This window comes from Poecilia latipinna, unplaced genomic scaffold (assembly GCF_001443285.1).
Source record: "Poecilia latipinna isolate Pla-1442-1.1 unplaced genomic scaffold, P_latipinna-1.0 Scaffold523, whole genome shotgun sequence".
Taxonomy (NCBI): domain Eukaryota; kingdom Metazoa; phylum Chordata; class Actinopteri; order Cyprinodontiformes; family Poeciliidae; genus Poecilia; species Poecilia latipinna.
This window is the reverse complement of record NW_015113139.1, coordinates 80445-98226: the sequence shown is the minus strand read 5'-3', so window position 1 is coordinate 98226 and position 17782 is coordinate 80445. Positions and strand designations below refer to the sequence as shown.

Sequence of the window (17782 nt, the reverse complement as noted above, 5' to 3'; positions counted from 1 at the left end):
AACCCGCGTTTACACACGCTCAGTGTGTCGTGTCTGATTGCATTTGTGGGGCAAAACGTCCTGAAAATATTCTGTGGACGGATGAGACAAACGTAGAAGTTGTTGTCCTGTTACATTTGGTGTGAAACATACCGTTTCAGGAAAAGAAAATCTTAAAAAAAAAAAAAAAACATGTTGATCCATCTGGTTGTCACAGTTGCAACTTCTTCTGTGTCAACAGGATTGAATGCAGGAGTGTTTTCTGATGGGTTAAAAGGGCATTTCATTTCTAGCTTTAAACTGAAATGATGTTAGAGCTGAAATTTCATGGAAGTGAGTTGTTTTTGCTGTGTGCACTCAGGGCTGACACACTTTTCATCTTGCCAATCACTCTCGTACCTCAAGGCATTTCTTCTGTCATGTTTCTGGACAGTGGCAGGAAGCTGGAGTACCAGGAGTTAACCCATGAATACACAGGGAGAACATGCAGCCTCATGCAGAAAGAACCCAGGCCTTGAATCCATCCTGCAGCCCCAATTTGAAAGTGTTGATTCAAATCTACAGCTGAATTTGACTAGGCCATTATAATACAAACATGATGTGTTGATTTAAATGAGTCATTCTCAAACCTTTTTTAAGCAGCTTCTGTATTAGTAAAAGCCAAGATTTCCGATTTCTGGAGAAAACAGGATAGCTAAATATTTAGCTAAATTAAATATGTAGATTTGTGTCTAAATATTTAGGTTACCAGTTAAATATTTGGTTTGCTAGCTAAATATGCAGGTCCAATTAAATATTTAGCTTAGAAGCAATATTTATCTTGCCTGGAATATTAAAATAAAAGCTGGGTTTTGTGTGTCTCTATATAAACTTCTGAATCTTTTCAGTCATTGCTCAAGTGATGCTTTTTTATATCCATTCATTTTTTAACAACATATCCAACATGTTAGTTGAAAACGTAGGTAACACCAGAATCTACGTAGACATGGAGTCAGAACACTTCCTGTTCATGTTTAATTCACTCTTAAGTTGCTTTAGAGAAGCTGAAAAAGTTTAAGGCTTTCTATTTATTCCTTTGTGTCATGATTTGTGGTTTGTGGTGGTGACTGATCACGGAGAAAGGTAGCCTCAGGACTATCCAGTTCAACTGAGAACTAGACACACCTGGGAAACAATTAGGGAGCAGACAGGACAACACAGAGACTCAGGATCACAATAAACACAGAAAAAAAAAATAAATAAACACAGAAAACTCAAATCCTAAAGCTATGAAAGAGAAAATGATCTGTTTCACATTGAAGCAAATTATTTCAACACCAGATGGGAAAATATCCGACTTTCCAGAAGCTCATCAAAGTAAGGCCTCTGGAAATGGATCGAAGCTGAAGGTGATCCAACTAAATCTAGTATTAAATAGAATGAATCTATGGCAAACGTTTTCATCTTAAATGTTTGCATCAGAACAGTAAAATCATAGTTTAGAAACAGTTGAAATCTCACAGCTAAGCTCCAGTTGAGCGCTGGTTAATTTTCCCCTCTGCACTTCTTCTCTTAAGCAGTTTCAGTCTGAAGTTGACATCAGTGTTTTTGTGCAATTCATCTTTCCGACTGTAGGGGCTCATTAGCTTTACATCCCCAGTCTTATTTAGTTCGCAAATAAATTACACCACACTCAGGCTCACATACGAGTTCAAATCTCAGTGAGATCGCATTACATTTGGAGTTGTAATGCGACAAAACATGCACAGACCCCTGTACCTTGCCGCGCTTTTACAGCGGCGCTTTAATTTTGTGTCGACCTTAATTGCCAACCATCTGTACGTTGGTTCAGTCATCCGTTTTTGCAGCCAGGATTTCAGGTAGCGGTCTCAGCGGTGGGGAGGTTACCAGATGTTCCCCCCCGCTCGCCGTAATTTCCTCCAGCTCGCTCCGAGGAACAGGCGGTGTGCTGAAGGAACGGGCTTCAACCGGCATCCAAACACATGGCCTCAGAAATGAAAACCGACGTGCGATTCGAAACAGAACCAGATATTAAAATGCTGTGAGAGAGAGAGAGAGAGAGAGAAATCTGCTCCCACAAGTGACATCTGCTCTCACCTTTCAAGCTCAGTTAGGCAGAGGTCAGTGGCCAATCACAGCAGATTGGGGTGAAATTACTGGAATAACTGTGCTGATAATATCCTCTCACTGCAGCAGCCACATCAGACTCACTACATGAGAGCAGAAAGAATAAACCTGCAGAGTCGCTAACAGGATGGGAAAAGATGTGAAACTGAAACGTTTAGCTTTCGAAGGGAAGCTGGATGATGAGGATTATGAAGAGTGAGCTGAAGGCAAAACTCCCCCCAAAAAACTACAGAAAACAAGCAAGACGACAATAAAATAAGAGATACAGACGGTGAAAAAAGGTCCTGACAGCTGCTATTATCTCCCTCCTCCATCATCTGTCACCAACAACAGCACTTCTACCACTTCCTCACATTAATATTATACTAACACCACCTGAGGCTCAGCAGGGTGAAAGACCTTAACTTTTCATGAAGGAATATATGAAAAATAACTCGATTGAAACTTGGAGATTATTACCTAAAGCTGGTGAAATGCACCAAATCACACACACACACACACACACACACTCCGATCCATCCATCTGACGCCCGGGGCAGGTAGAGAGGAAAACGAAAGCTTGATGTTATTTTCAGGGGAACATTTGATCCGGGGTTAGCTGCTCTCTAGCTGCTTCCTCATTGGGCTGAGTGAAATTCCTGGAAAGAACAGGTGAGGAAGGTTTCCACCAGAAAACTTGCTAAGCCTGGTGGTTGAGTGTGAGGGCAGTTGTTCATCCTGCAGCCCGTCATATTTTTGAGTTTAAAGAATGTCTATATACGACAGGACATTTGAAAATACCACTTGATGATTATGTGGCATTGAAAGATTTGAAGATTAATACCTGAACACCAACTATAAAATGCAAACATTTTAAAAGGATGTAAAAAAAGAAAAAAAAAGCAATGCTAAGTCTGGTGGGGGCAAAAGTAAAGCCTGGTGGCCCGCCAGGCTTATAGTAGACTGAGGGAAACCCTGGGAAACGCACAGAAATGTGAGATGATGGTGAATCTGGAGGTAGAAGATACAGATAAACAGGTGGAAAGTGACAAATTCATGTTTTTTAGTGTGTGATGGAAAGTTTCAAAAAACAAAACCTGTTACAGAAGAGCTGAGACTGAAACGGGAGAGACTGGTTCAGATGAAATCAGATTCATGTTAGAATGTCCCAGTCAAAGGTGCTTCTACATTTAATAATGTCTCCTCTATAGCTTGTAGTTCATTTGTTTAAAAATAAAATAAAAACAAAGAGATACAGAGAGAGAGACTTCACTACGTTGTGCTGGTCTAATCTCACAAAACCCCAGTAAAGATCACCGAAGTTTATGGTTGTGAGTGAAAAAGAAAAGTTGTTGCAGGATTCTGTTTTTGTTCAGTCCAGATAAGAGCTGACATCTGCACAGTTTGACTCCAGCAGAAATGTGAAGGTCTGAACCAAACATGCCCTCTTAGTACTGGGCAAAAGTTTTCCACTGATGGAACTTATAGATTTTTCTTTTTTATTTATTTTTTTATTTTATGTTGTTGTTCTTCAGATTTTCTGAAAGTCCAGAACCTGATTGCTGTCGAGATGTATTTACCAAGCAAGTAAACACTGACATATAATTTATCCAAGTATAAAATTGCCTCTAATTGTATGCACTTAGTTACCAACAACAGTCTGTTACATAATTTGTTCCATTATTGCGTTTATAAAACATGGTTTGACAGAGAGATGTTTTTACTGGAACAAGTAGATAAATGGTGTTGAGCCAAAGGCCAAAACTTTCTGTGCAATTTGTCCTTCGTTTATTTATTTATTTTTTAAGCAAAACACATTTTTGTTTTTATTTATCTGGTTTCTGAAGTTCCTTTAGTGGGACACACTGCAACATGAAGCATGTCAAAACATTTAACCTTTTCTATGATTCAAGAAAAACAACATAAAAGGCGACAGAAGAGATTTTTAGGCCATATTTGTCCATTTTAGGGACAAAAGTGTGTTCTAATTTATAGCTGAATGTTATCTAAAATGACTAAAATAGTAATGCTCACTTAAAGTCTTCAAATGGAGTTAGCACGTGTATGGAGAACAGAAGAGAACCAAGCAGTGGTTCCTGTGGAACACCTAATTATATTTAATCCACTGACGCTAACAAACCCTCACTGTCCAACTCGTGATGGTGTGATCGATGATCTGTCGGTGTGGATCAGTGGAACTGTTGTGGGGTGTTTTTTCTTTTCTCATTATTTGTCCCAGCGGTGGCTCAGCAACTTTTACGCTTTTCCGACACCTCAAAGTGTCGAGTCAGCGTGCAGAAAGCAGGAAACTGACTGAGGTGGCACTTTGAACACGGCCTCATGGTCATTTCTCAGCAAAAAACCCGCCGAGCAAATCCGTAACTATAAATGCATTTAGACTTTGGGAACAGTTCTGAATAAGCTAAACCCTGACCACGCTCCATGTCGTGTATAAAACACAATTTTCTTCTTTTTTTTGTGGTTTAAAAAAATGGCAGAGTGACTGAGGGCGAAACGTAAGAGTCACTGTATGAGTTACTTCCAATTTAAGGAAGTAAAAAAGGTTCTGAAGAAGAGCTTCACTTGCTTTGACTGTGCCACTGTTCCCATGATATAACACTGTGTCTCTGTCTGTACTGTCTGCCTCTAAAGCTGGGTTTCCATCCAGAGATATTCTCAAAAATGTGAAAGACCTGATGCACTGTACTGTTAAAGAAAAAAAGAGTCCATGATAAATAATTTTCCATCTTTTATTACTGCATTTATTAGAAGTCAGACCCTGGTAAGCCTTTTGTTTTGCATACGCATGGCAGAGTTTTAGCTTGAATCAGTCTTTCATTTTACGGACATGTTTATTCCCATTTTAATCTTCAATTAACAACCAATTTATTTATTTTTTTTATTTCAACCTATTAAATCACAGGAAAAGCTAATAAATGGATTTAATTCACTAGCATTTTCAGACAAAAGTCAGTAAATGTCACATCAAACCAAACTGGTTCAAATAATTCAGGCACAACCTTCCAGTTTTACTTAACTTAAATCGTCCCTGTTTGTTTCTGAACGTCCCAAAGACGAGTTTGACATTTGGATGGAAACTTTGTGCTTCATTTTCTCCTGCATCTATTTTTTATTTTTTTTGTTTTTGTCACTTTCAGACTTTCACTTCCTGCATCCTGCTTCTTTTTTTCACCCCATTTATTTTCTGCTTTTCACTCCTCTGTGTTTTGTGGCTGTTGGGATTGTTTGCACACAGTTTTACATTCTTCTGCCTCTATCTGTCCTTTCTTTATCCTGCCTCTTTGCCAACTCTTCCCACCTCTCTGCCTCTCTCTGTCCTCTTCTTCTTCTTCTCTTTCTTCCTCTGTCTTTGCCTCTCAGATCACAGTGAGTGTGGCTCAGGGGCGCGTGCGGAGCCCCTCCCCTCAGCCTCGCTATAAAAGCTATGCCTACACCCAGGCTGCATATGTCAAGTCGCCAGAGCAAAAGAGGAGACGCTTTACTGAGCAGGTCCGTGTTTCACATCGCTAACGCTTCAACGCTAACATTTGTCTGTCCGTGTTTTGGCTGAACATCTGTTTCTTTGTTTGTTTGTTTGTTTGTTTTGCTGTCATTGACAAATGTCTATAAAAACTAGTCTGAGAATATATTTGGAAACTCGTAGCTTATTGAAATCATGATGAAAATGTTCATTATCTGATTCTAATTCAATTAAGTTCAATTTTAAAAAATCTTGGAAATCATATTAATTCAAAATTCTTCAATTGGTTTCTGCATTAAGTCATGTTTAAATTTATCGACCGGTTGTGATGCTCCCATTGAGAAGAAAAAAAAAACTAAAACTAACAACCAAAACAGACAGTTCGGACGTTTTTCAAGCATTAGTTGGAATTTATCGTCACAATGGTAAATCAAAATTCTTCAGAGAAATTTATTACAATAATCAATCAGTCAAGTTTATTTGTGTAACACGTTTCAGCAACAAGTCATAGAAACACAAAAATACAAAAAAATACAGTCAACAAGTGAGAAAACCAGAGACAAACATCATGTTTTGACGAGTACCATCATCAACACACATCATCAGCGACGTCGGTCAACTTTTCATTTATTTTGGTTCAAAAGCAGGAGGGACGGGTGGTTGAAGGGGTTGAGTCCACCTTTCAACCAACTCAGTGTTTCTTCTGTTTTCTGCAAGTTTTCCTGATTCCTCTTCCCTAAAATAAAAGCTGTTCTGATTGTATTGGGATGCAAAAAAAAAAGTTAATTCATGCTCATAATTTACTTTAAAAAGCATTACTTGTGTAGGTTGATTAGAGAGTGATTTCTTTCCATCATGTTTTGTTGTTGTTCATTTTGATGTTTTTGATCTGAAGCTAATGAAAACCCAAAATGTATTTCTGCCTGAGCACACGGATCTGATTCACAGGTCCTGAACTTGGTACTCGGTTGGAGCTCCTTTTGCATGATTTCCTGATCAGTAGATTGTTCCAACACCAGCAGGGTCGCCATGGTGCCAAACGCCATCATTGATTCTGGAAAGCTGAGGGAACACCCTGAACCTGAAGTAGCTTCCTGTCTCTGCCTCTACACTCTTCCTCCAGACTTCTGGATCTTTATTTCCAAATGAAGTCCAAATTTTACCAAACCGTTTTCCTTTCCACTTCCTCAGCAACGACCATCTGTGACTCTCCCTCCTAGTGGAGGGTGTCAATGACTGTTGGCAAGACAACCGTTGAGTGGGCAGTGATTGTCAGCCACTTTCTGATAAAATGGATCTTGGGTTGTTTCCCTGTTTAAGTTCAATTACTATTTTTTTTCTTTTAGTAATGTAGTTGGAAGTGCACTTGTGTTTGAAATATGTTCATTTCATTTGGTGTGGTGGACATTTTCTGCTGCTCTGCTGATCTCTACGTTCGAAAACCAAACATAGGAATTCTTAGTTTCCCCAGAATACTGCTAAATTTTTCCTCGTCTCCCTCTAATAGCGCAAACATTATCTGTCGTCTCATCTTGGGAGTTGCTAGTAGAGTTCCAGCCCCGACTTTTATCTCCTGTCGTAACCAGGTGTCGACTCTTCTTCACCTAGAAGAAATGCAAAATAGTCCCAGATAAAAAAAACAAAACAAACTAAACTTTTTTTGAATGGAACGTGAAACTCTTCAAGTTTTCATTTATCTAGGATTATAACTTACATCTAGTGAAAATGCATTATAATTTTTTTTGCATTAATTCAACAGTACGTAGAGCGCAAACACTTCAGACAGGAAGTGGGATTGTGAGAGAGGAATGGTTGTTGAAGCTGAACTTGCCACCTTTCCTTCTCTCCGTTTGTTCTCTCCTACATTCTGGTCATGCTCCCTGCATTTTGTTCCTCTAATGTCTCCCCATCTCCTCCACATTCACCTAATGTCTGTTTTCTCGCCCCATCTCCTCCTCTCCCTTTGCATCCTGTTGCGTTGTTTTCCTCCGTTCATCAGTTCCTGACCCGCAGCCAGGAGGAGCTTCAGCGGGGCCTCAGTCCTCTGCCTCCTGGATCCACCAGCCTGGAGAGCTACCAGGCTTCACTGGAGGAGGTAAAAAAAAACTTTAAAAAAACTGTAGCAACGCTCTCATATCATGATTGTGCTAGAAAGTTTCACTATGTGGCTTGGAAATACATAATACTGTCCCTTTAAGAATCTGTGGTGAGACTTTAAAATAACATTTCTCTTTCCTTTTCACAATTACACGACTGTATGTTGCTCTATCACATATCATCTTGATATAAGTTGAGTTTGTGGTTGCAATGTGACAAAACGTGACGAACTTCAGGGTGTGGGAATGTCTTAGCTGTGTTGTAAATAAGAGTTGTAATTTTAAAACAACAGGAAACTGCTGAGTGTGACATAAACGCAAAAACATTCCTCTCACTCCTTCAGTAACTTGTTGAGCTCTGCTTCCTGAAGGTGTTGACGTGGCTGCTGTCGGCAGAGGACGGCCTCCACGGCCAGCCCTCCATCTCCAGCCATGTGGAGGAGGTGAAGGAGCAGTTCCACACGCATGAGGTAGGCGGCGCCAGAGAGGAGCCAAACCCTTAATTGAGCTTTTTCAATCGATTGGAAGTACGTGCGATATATCGCCCACTCTCTTCACCAGGGCTACATGGTGGAGCTGACCACCCATCAGGGCAGCGTCGGCCGTGTCCTGCGGGCCGGCGCCGCCCTGCTGGTGGAGGGTAACCTCAGTGTGGACGAGGACTCTGAGGTCAGGGAGCAGATGAACCTCCTGAACTCCCGCTGGGAACACCTGAGAGTAGCAAGCATGGAGAGACAGAACAGGTCTGTTGATTCTTTGTATATATTCACACAAGCTGAATGGTTAAGCCTTAATAATAAAGAATTGTTTGTTTTAGGAGGTAGAAAAGCCTCTTTAGCGGGCTTTTCTACCTCGCTTCAAATATCTTGAAAAAGACGGCACTTTACTCATTTTTCCCCTCACCGGGGCTTTGACAGTTTTACTGCCTGAATCTTCTTTTTTTTAATTTGTGCTCACAGTCTGCTCATTCGCGACAAGAGGAGGTTACATTTTCTTTTTATGTTCTCATAAAATTGGTCCTTTAGCCGCACACCTCCGTTTTCTTTTAAATTTCCTCCACGCTCAGATATTGGTGAGCAAATGAACACATGTAGGGTTTTCAATGTCTTTCCTGCTGAACTATCAGTAAATGGACAATTAATTTATCACTTCTATAAACATTTTGCAGCCGATTTCCGAAATGAGTTGGCTAACAACGAGCACCAAGGTTTTCAATAGAAGTAACTATTATATGATCTGTCTTTGAAACCTAAAGGACATGAGGTCTAACAACATATTTAATTCAGTCCAGGAACCTAAGCCATATTATAGTGTTTTAAACATTTAAAGTTTCAGATATAACCATCAAACAAGAACTAAGCCAGAACTAAAGTGATTATATTGCTCTTCTGTCTCAATCTACTTGCACTCACTCATCAGTCTTGTCCAAAATGTGAATGAAACCCTACTGATACTGTTGGACCAGTCTAAAAATAATAAAAACCTTATATTTTACTTTCTTAAGTAACTGATTTATAATAGGCTTATTCAAATATCCAGACTTTAACAATATTTCCCAATCACCCACCTTGGCTGTGTTTGTTGGTATTATCTCAGAAACATGTAGGCGCATTGCAACGTGACATCGTGCTTGCAAAATCCGAACTGTTTGCCGACAATGACTAACATTGGTTTTAGCTGTCATTTGTCAACATGCTAATTCTCAAATGTAAAATATAAAATAAAGAGATGCAGTGCTTTGCTACTAATTATCAACTGTACAGCCTCTATAACAAGGTCCAAGGGTTTCCCATTTCACAAGTCATTGAAAAGTTTTAATTAAAAAAAGTTGCAAGGGAGAGGAGAGTAGGTCAGCTATGCTAGCTTGACTTTGAAAATCTTAACATGTAGATATGCTGTGGAACTTGAAATAAGGAACTCTGACAGATCATTAGTGGAGCAGGTGTTTAAATTAGCTAACCAACCACTGATGATTTTCCCATGACTACATATTCTGTTAGCTTTAGCACTAGCTTTCCGTCATTTTACTTATTTCCATCTTTTTCAATATCAGCTCAGAAAATTGGATGTTTGTGACAATTTGATTCAACGCTTAGTCTTCTGGCAGCACTAAAGGGTAAATATATATATAGTATTTCTTTGTGAAATGTAGGCCTGCCTCTCCTTTTGGATGATTAAAATGTTCACCTTTGAAGGACCTTTTTAAAAGCTGACATTTGTAACTTGTCACAAATGGTAAATGAAAGTGGAATATCAGCACTGCTGAGTCAGCACAAATAAATCTTCCTCTAGCCTGTAAGAAAGAAGCAGCACACTCAGTGGAAGTACGTGTTGTCGTGGGGACGTATTTAAAGGAACCCACGGCTGTGAAGTGGAAGGAAGCAGCTGAAATTCAATCTCAGTACAGATTTAGTCTCAGAGATTTCATAGTTGGCATTAGTGAACAGATTGGTTTGGGATGAAGTGCAGAAGTTGAAAGATAAGTTTGGTTGTAAGAGAATATCTCAAGCTTTTAGCATCTCGCAGAAAGCAGATGAACACAAATCGAAACGTTTCGTCACTTTGGCCAAAATCGGCAAGTAAAAAACAAAAATAAGAGGAAAAAACAGGAAAAACAAAATACTGTGATTAATTTTTTTTTGCCTACTCAACAACAATTAACCAGCAATACATTAAACAAGTAGACAGACTTATTTCTTGTAAAAGGATGTGTAAATTTATATTTGCCGGTTTATCTCACTTTGCAAACTTTGAAAATTCTCGACTACAAAAAACAATTTTTGTCACTTTTACTAAAAAGCATACAGCTGACCAAGTTTAACATATTCACTAAAGGCAGATGTTGGTGCATAAAAGCCTGCTGATTAGATGTGTTCCTCACAAAAGAAGGCAAAAATCTACAATAAATACATCTATTTTGCTGAAAACAGCTCTTTGGATTGTAGAAGTTGCTGAACTGGTGCATATAAATACTTAATTTGAAGAAAGTAATCAAATGTCTCTCAGAGTAGAGATCATGTTGGTCCTATTTACTAACCTTAAACAAGAAGAATTTATATTTATGTATGTCGAAGTTTCTGTTACAGTTACTGTATGTTACAGTTTCTGGTCGCAGCTGTTTGTCTGAACACACCAGAAATTTAAAGCTGTGATAAAAAGAGTTTGATCCTTCTCTCCCATCTTACTTTCACAGCTAATGAAGATCTTTACTGCGGCTCACATCAATGAGTACAAAGAGCTGCACTCTTTCTAATTATAGTGAATCCAAGATTAACTGACACTGAGCCAAATTTAATTAAACAGTTCTGCTATCGTCGTTGATAATCTTGTTGACTCGAGCACAGAGATAAGCAGACACAGCCCCCTTGCTGAACAGGGTCTGAATAATAATGATAATAACAGTAATAATTACCTGAAATCTCTGCTTCGACGTTAAAACCCGCCATCTGTCGGTTTTCCGAGCCGCTCTTCAGGAAGACTGCTTTGGGGGATAACGAGCCCAGCCGCTTGACTGACAGGCTTCTGATTCGTTTCCGTCCCAGACTGCATGAAGTCCTGATGGAGCTGCAGAACAAGCAGCTGCAGCAGCTGACCGAGTGGCTGGACGTCACCGAGGCTCGCATCAAGAAGATCAGCGCTCAGCCGCTCGGCCCCGACCTGGAGGACATCAAGCACCAGGTGGAGGAGCACAAGGTGAGAGTGTCACCTGGTCCCACTTTCATCTTCAATCCACACGTTCATGTAAGAGAGAAACACAAAGATAAGATGATCCTTTATTAGTCCCACAAGCGGGAAATTTACGCTGACACAGCAGAACGTGGACAAAAGAGCAACAGAAATGTTAAAACACCACATAGGCGAATCTACAAATACACTGATAATGACCATGACATCCACACAATTTAAATTCTGCCGAACATTTAACATTGGAGCTGGAAGACATTTTAAATATCAAAAATAAATAAACAAAACAACAAATAAAATGAATTATGAAGTCTCTGCAAACAAAATCATCCTTAAAAAAAAAAAAAAAAAAGGTCCAGTTGAGACCAAAACACCAGACTGAAGACAAAAACCATAAATCCTGCAAATGGAAATTATTCAGGTTGTTTTAATTCATCATGTGATTAATTGATTTATTGTTTATTGCAACATGCCTATCACACACACACACACACACACACACACACACACACACACACACACACACACATGTCTCTATTGCTATCTTTGTGGGGACTTTCTATTGACTTCCATTCATTTCTACAGCCTAAATCTTACCTTTACCCTTTTCCGAACCCTAACCAAAACTCAATTCATACCTTAGCCCTAAATCTGACCCCTGACCCAAAAACAGGGTCAGGGATCAGGCTCCAGTCCCCACAAGGAGCAATTGGTCCCCACAACGTAGTATATGTCAGGAAAATCGTCCCAACAAGGTATTACAAACAAACGCGCGCACACACACACACACACACACACACACACACATAAACACATATATGTAAATGTTCAGAGAAATATGTTGAAATAAATCCCAACAGTGACAGTTTAGGCAAATTAAATATTTAGATAAAAGTGTGTACTGCAGCTTTAATAAAGCTGCTGACTGTTGATTATGAGCTTGAGAAATGCATCCGACTTAAAGATATTGTAAGATATTAGGAAATATTCTCATATTTCTATTAATAACAGACATGGACCCAAGATAACATGTAGTCTGTAGTGCTGGTGGATAATATTTCCGTCTCAGGAACCAGGTTTCTGGCTTCTGGCATCAAAACTATTTGGTTGTAATTTCTTAATGACTTCCTGACCTTCTCTGTTAGGCTGAACAAAAAACAAATGTAAGGAATATTACAGACACAGGGAGCCTGAGTGAATAATTATCCAACACTTGGAGACCAGGCATGGTGGTATTCATGCTGCATAGCAGTGACAACACATCTGCAGAATACTGCGCCTGCATATTTTGAACAGCAGCACCTCACTGCTGTCCACTTTGTTTATTCCAGTAAAGAGCAGTCAGGCTGGACTGTTTCACTCCTCGCCTTTCTTCTGCGTTACCTACCTCGTTTTTCTCGGTTCTACTCCAATTCAAAGATCAAATGGTTGACCAAATTATTTTTTCATCACAGAACTCTGTTTGCTTTTTAATTTGACTGTGATTTTTAGGGTTCAGAACCGTTCCGGCAGGGGCTCTCGGCTGCTCGTATTTTCACTTTGTTAAACGCGGCCGTGCTTTTTAAAAAAAGTCCCATCATCTCCGCTCTAATCGCAGTGTGAGGCTGAGCTCTCCAGCTGTGTTAAATGGATTTATCTGGCGCTTTCACATGCCTTTTGAAACCTACGCTTCAAATTAGCCTTCTGTGTGTAGAAGCGGTTGGTGTTAAACTATCACTTAATATACATTTCTCCATATTTTATTTATTTTTTTATCAAAGGATGAAGTGTTCTCGGCATACTAATTGTGAAATAATAGCAGCCAAGTTGAAAAGGACAATTACTCAATGTCATTAGATATTAAATTTAGTGCTTAGCGCAACACAATGATCTGTAGCTTCAGGTTGTGAATCTAAGTAAGATTTACTTGTTGACAGAAGGATCATTAAAGGATTTTGTTTTGCCTTACCTAAACATCTAATTCAGCATCTTAGGTAGATATAAGAGGCAAACTAAAGTCAGGATGTAACATAAACCAAACAAATTTGTTGCAGCTTTTGAAAATAAATCAAGTTAAGAGCTATTAAAGTTATTTATGCCTGCTGATCTTCAGGGTTGTTGGTTCAACTTCTTACCCCTAAAAATCAATAATTATTTCCTGTTTGTCATATAACTATCATACCAGATTGTTGTTTCTGCACTAGCCTGCTTGCTGTTTTAAGTTCCGCCCTGTGCATAAATGCATCATTCCCGTCTGCAAATTTAATAAGATTTCACTCATGTGCAGATGGAAAGTTATGTGTTAGCAGCGGGAACAGCAAGAGACTAAACACACAGCCCTGAGGCATCCCGGTGCTTAGCATGACAGGTTTGTTTTTGTCTGCTAATGACATTTTGTTTGATCATCTGAAACATTCAGCTGCGTCAGCATCGCAGAATAGTGGAAAACTGCAAAGGCGCAAAATACTTTCACAGCTCTGTAACTCTTCTCAGATGAAAAATGTAGCTTTGCAAAACGTTGTATTCCATTTTCCATGCATATGTTTTTGTCTGTTTTGCAGCTCCTCCAGGAGGACCTGGAGCTGGAGCAGGTCAGGGTGAATTCTCTGACCCACATGGTGGTGGTTGTCGACGAGAACACTGGAGACAGCGCGACTGCCGCCTTGGAGAGCAAACTCCAGGCGAGTAAACGGGACTTACCAGCTGCTTTTTGTTTTTTACAAAAAGTAAACTTAGTAGAAAATATTTCTAAATAGACATTGCCAGCAAGATTGCAGACTGGAGTAATGAACATTGTTGTCTATGTTCATTCATTTTCGACACCGATGTGCCACTTCAGCGCCTTGCCATATCCTGCACAGCGCAAAGAATAAGACAGGATTATGCTACAACTCCAGCCATTAATTTTCACATCAGTTTGTTGCTGCTGCTATAATTGAAGCCCGATGCCGGGGCTGAAGCATCATCCCACAGATGGCCGTCTTTGTTCAGGCTTGGCTTCTTCAAGCCAGTTGCTGTCAGATTTATTAAATGGGTTATTGTTGCAGCACTGTTGACTCACAGAGAAATTATTTTTGTTTTGTTGCATCTTGTTTTTGTTTCTTTTGTTTGTTGGAGTACAATCACAAAGCTTCAAGACTGGGACATGAATTTGTGGTGAAGTAGTTTTTGATACCATAAGTCTATACTTAAATTTAAGTGTAGTGATGGACCTGAACCTTCACAGACACATAAAGACAGTAACAAAGTCAGCCTTCTATCATGGGAAGAGCATTTCCAGGATTAAATGACTAATGCCCCAATAAGATCTCGACAAACTCAACCAAGCGTACTTAAATCTTCTTGTTTGTTTTGCGTCCTTACAGTCAGAACCAAACATGGAGGAGCAGCATTCAGTTTTTATGCTCCACTAATATAGAAACAAACTTTTCATTACTTCATTTTTCAACTGTTTTTTTTTTTTGTTTGTTTGTTTGCTTTATCATGTAAGCACTTTGAACTTCTTTATTGTTGAAATTTGTACTTCAAATAAACTACAGACATTATCAATAGTTGTACAATCTGCGTTAGGTTTAAATGCCTGTTTGACAAATCTAGAAATAAATTCTCTAACCTCCGACAGCTGGATAGAAACAAAAAATGCCATTTTCTTTTGAAGTGGGATAATAAAAGTTGAGCACCAGTTTTGTAACATTTTAAGTGACAAAAGAGCAGAAAAAATGGCATCATGTTAGAACCAGTGTTCTGCATGTCCAGTGTTTTTTTTTTTTTTGTGTTTGTTTCTTATCCCCCTGCGCTCAATATAAACTTTAGAGGAGCAAGAAACAAAAATCAAACGGCATTTCTGACAACTTAAAAAAAAAAACAACTCATCTGGCATGTCAAAAGTGTGAACCAATTACCTTTTGAGGCAACATGATGAAAATTTTACTCTGCCTGGGGGAAAATATCTCAAAGAGAATTTTATTCCAAATATACACTCTGATCGAAGATGTGTGTGTTTGTGTTTGTGTGTGTGCAGGTTCTCGGTGACCGCTGGGCAGCGATTTGCAGATGGACAGAAGAGCGCTGGATTCTGCTTCAGGAGATTCTGTTGAAATGGCAGCACTTCACTAACGAACAGGTAGGACCACAGGTGTATGTAACAGCTGTGACATCATCATTGAGGCAATGTTTTCTTTTTATTACTCTGTTTAATGAGAATCAGTCAAACAAATAAACTCCAATCTCTAATTTTTACTGACTTTTAAAGAGAAGTTAAACTTGTTGAAAAGTACAGTCCTATGGTTAACATCTGTTCTGTGCTATTTAGATAAATTTCCATTACCAAGACTATAAGGTGTAAGGTGTGTAATAAAATGGTGTGAGTTTGAATTTGTACAGAGGGGCCTGATGTTTGACTATTTCTGCTCTTTACAAATCAAAAAAATATCCCAGGATGAAGACACACAGAGTGTATTTATAATGTAATTACTTATTTGATAGAATATCATATAATTTCAAACTAAAAAAAAAAAGTAAACCAGTTGAAGTTCAGTTGCTTTGAAATTTACGTCCATGATGAATGTACAGACACATCTAATAAATTAGACGAAGCTTGCTTTGTCAAATTGAAAGTACATTTTGAAAATCATAACCATAAAGCAAGTTTTAAACATACTTCTCATTAAGTTCACATTTCTGTATTGAAAATATTTTTTGTTGGACTGATATGATATTCCAACCATAAATATTTCCATTAGTAAGCAGAAAAAGCTTGAAAATGAATCTATATGATGTGTGTCTTTTAGTGAATTGAGCTACTCAAATAAATTTTCAAAAATATTCTAATTTCTTTCATATAACTGTATTAGCTGCTTATACTGTTATTTAAAAGAAATGTATAATGTTAATGTTGGATATAAACTCAAGTATCTAACTGAAGTCCTTGCCACTGATGCCAAAACACATGTAGATACAAGTACACAGCTTTAATCATGAGTGTTCACACTTGCAGTAATGTTTTTCTTTAATTATCATGCTACTGCTAGCTGTAGAGCTGTCAAGTGTAGCTAGTTTGCTAGCACATGTAGAGCTAGCAAACTACACTTGCTAGCTCTACAAGTTAATAAACACAGTCATGTTGAACAGTGAGCTGACTGGCCATCAGCCCCACTGATATTTTTGTAAAATAGCAAAACCATCTCCCAAAATGAAATGAGAAGAACTTCTCAGCCACAAAAAATTTCATAGTGTAACCTATGAGTAGAAAGGCAAAAGAAGCATAGATTTGTTTAGGATTTAACTGAGAGTGTTTTGTTTGTTTGTTTGTTTTCCTTTCTACAACTAGTCTGAAAAATACTATAGGGATTTAGGAGCACAACAGCATATATACATGTGGTTGTAAACTGACGACCACTAATGTGGAAAAGTTAATATATTTGTAAGGAAGATTCTAAATTGTTATTATCGAGGTTTTTTGTATTATTATTCAAACCACTAGTGTCTGTTCAGCTTTTGGTGTGTAAGAGTGTTGCTTAAAAATGTGCATGAATTGCGTTTCCACAGAGCGATCACAGCAAGTCCAACCATTTCTGCATGCGGTGCTGCAATCATGTACCAATCCCAAACTGAATAGGCCTGGAATGACCAAACCTTTCATGGTTAATATGCATCATCTTCTGGCAAGAGCAGACTTTGTGAAGAAAATAAAACAAAATTTAATTAAGTGGGTTAAGATATCTGATTTGCTCATGTTTTGTAAGTAATAATTGCAACGTCTAAGATCACAGCATCGGATTAAATGTGATTAACAAGTCAGAGTTAATTAAAACTCAAAAAATAGATTCGCATTGGAACTGCTTGCTTAATTGACTTTGTTTTCTGCCCCAGTGACTCATTTTTATCATTTAAAGTGAAATGTGCCTCAGTGTAATAATTTTTTCTGTTCATTAACCCCTTAATAAAATGGCAGGTTGATGTAAAAAATGAGGACATACCATTAAACTCCAATTAAGTTCTATGTTTAGAAATCACATTATATTATGTTTTTCATCTCTTGAAAGCAAAGGGATTTATTTGCACTTAAAGAATGAAAATGAACCTCGTTTTATTCAATAATTAGCAAAGATGTATTTAAAGATTTGACTTTGACTGAGCCTTTTTAAACTTTTTATTTTCAGCCAATTCTCTGAAATCACGTTCTGCTTCAGTTGTTTTTTCTCAGAACCGGTCAGCTTGTCTTTATTTCTTTAATTCTTCGTACTCTTCCTATCTGCTGTTGTGCTTTGCCTTATTTAACGCCCTAACTGATCTTGGCCTAATTTCTGTGTTGACAGTGTTTGTTTGACTCCTGGCTGACTCAAAAGGAGGAGCTGGTTCGCTCCACCAAGACCTTCAACCTCAAAGACCAGGCAGAAACAGCGGCCTGTTTGCGCCGTCTGTCTGTGAGTTTTTCACACCCTGTCCCTAAACAGAA

The 17782-nt window shown here is 38.6% G+C and overlaps 1 protein-coding gene across 3 annotated transcripts in view; it reads left to right on the top strand.

Annotated features, from left to right (window-relative positions):
• LOC106952535 (dystrophin) overlaps positions 1-17782 on the top strand; it is a 180454-nt gene that overhangs the window by 108889 nt on the left and 53783 nt on the right. For all 3 annotated transcript variants that reach the window (XM_015040701.1, XM_015040700.1, XM_015040703.1), the window contains exons 10-17: positions 5467-5595; positions 7566-7661; positions 8034-8132; positions 8224-8405; positions 11205-11355; positions 13887-14006; positions 15347-15448; positions 17643-17750. In XM_015040701.1, the coding sequence (XP_014896187.1) occupies positions 5467-5595; positions 7566-7661; positions 8034-8132; positions 8224-8405; positions 11205-11355; positions 13887-14006; positions 15347-15448; positions 17643-17750 (987 nt within the window). The remainder of the gene's footprint in view (positions 1-5466; positions 5596-7565; positions 7662-8033; positions 8133-8223; positions 8406-11204; positions 11356-13886; positions 14007-15346; positions 15449-17642; positions 17751-17782) is intronic.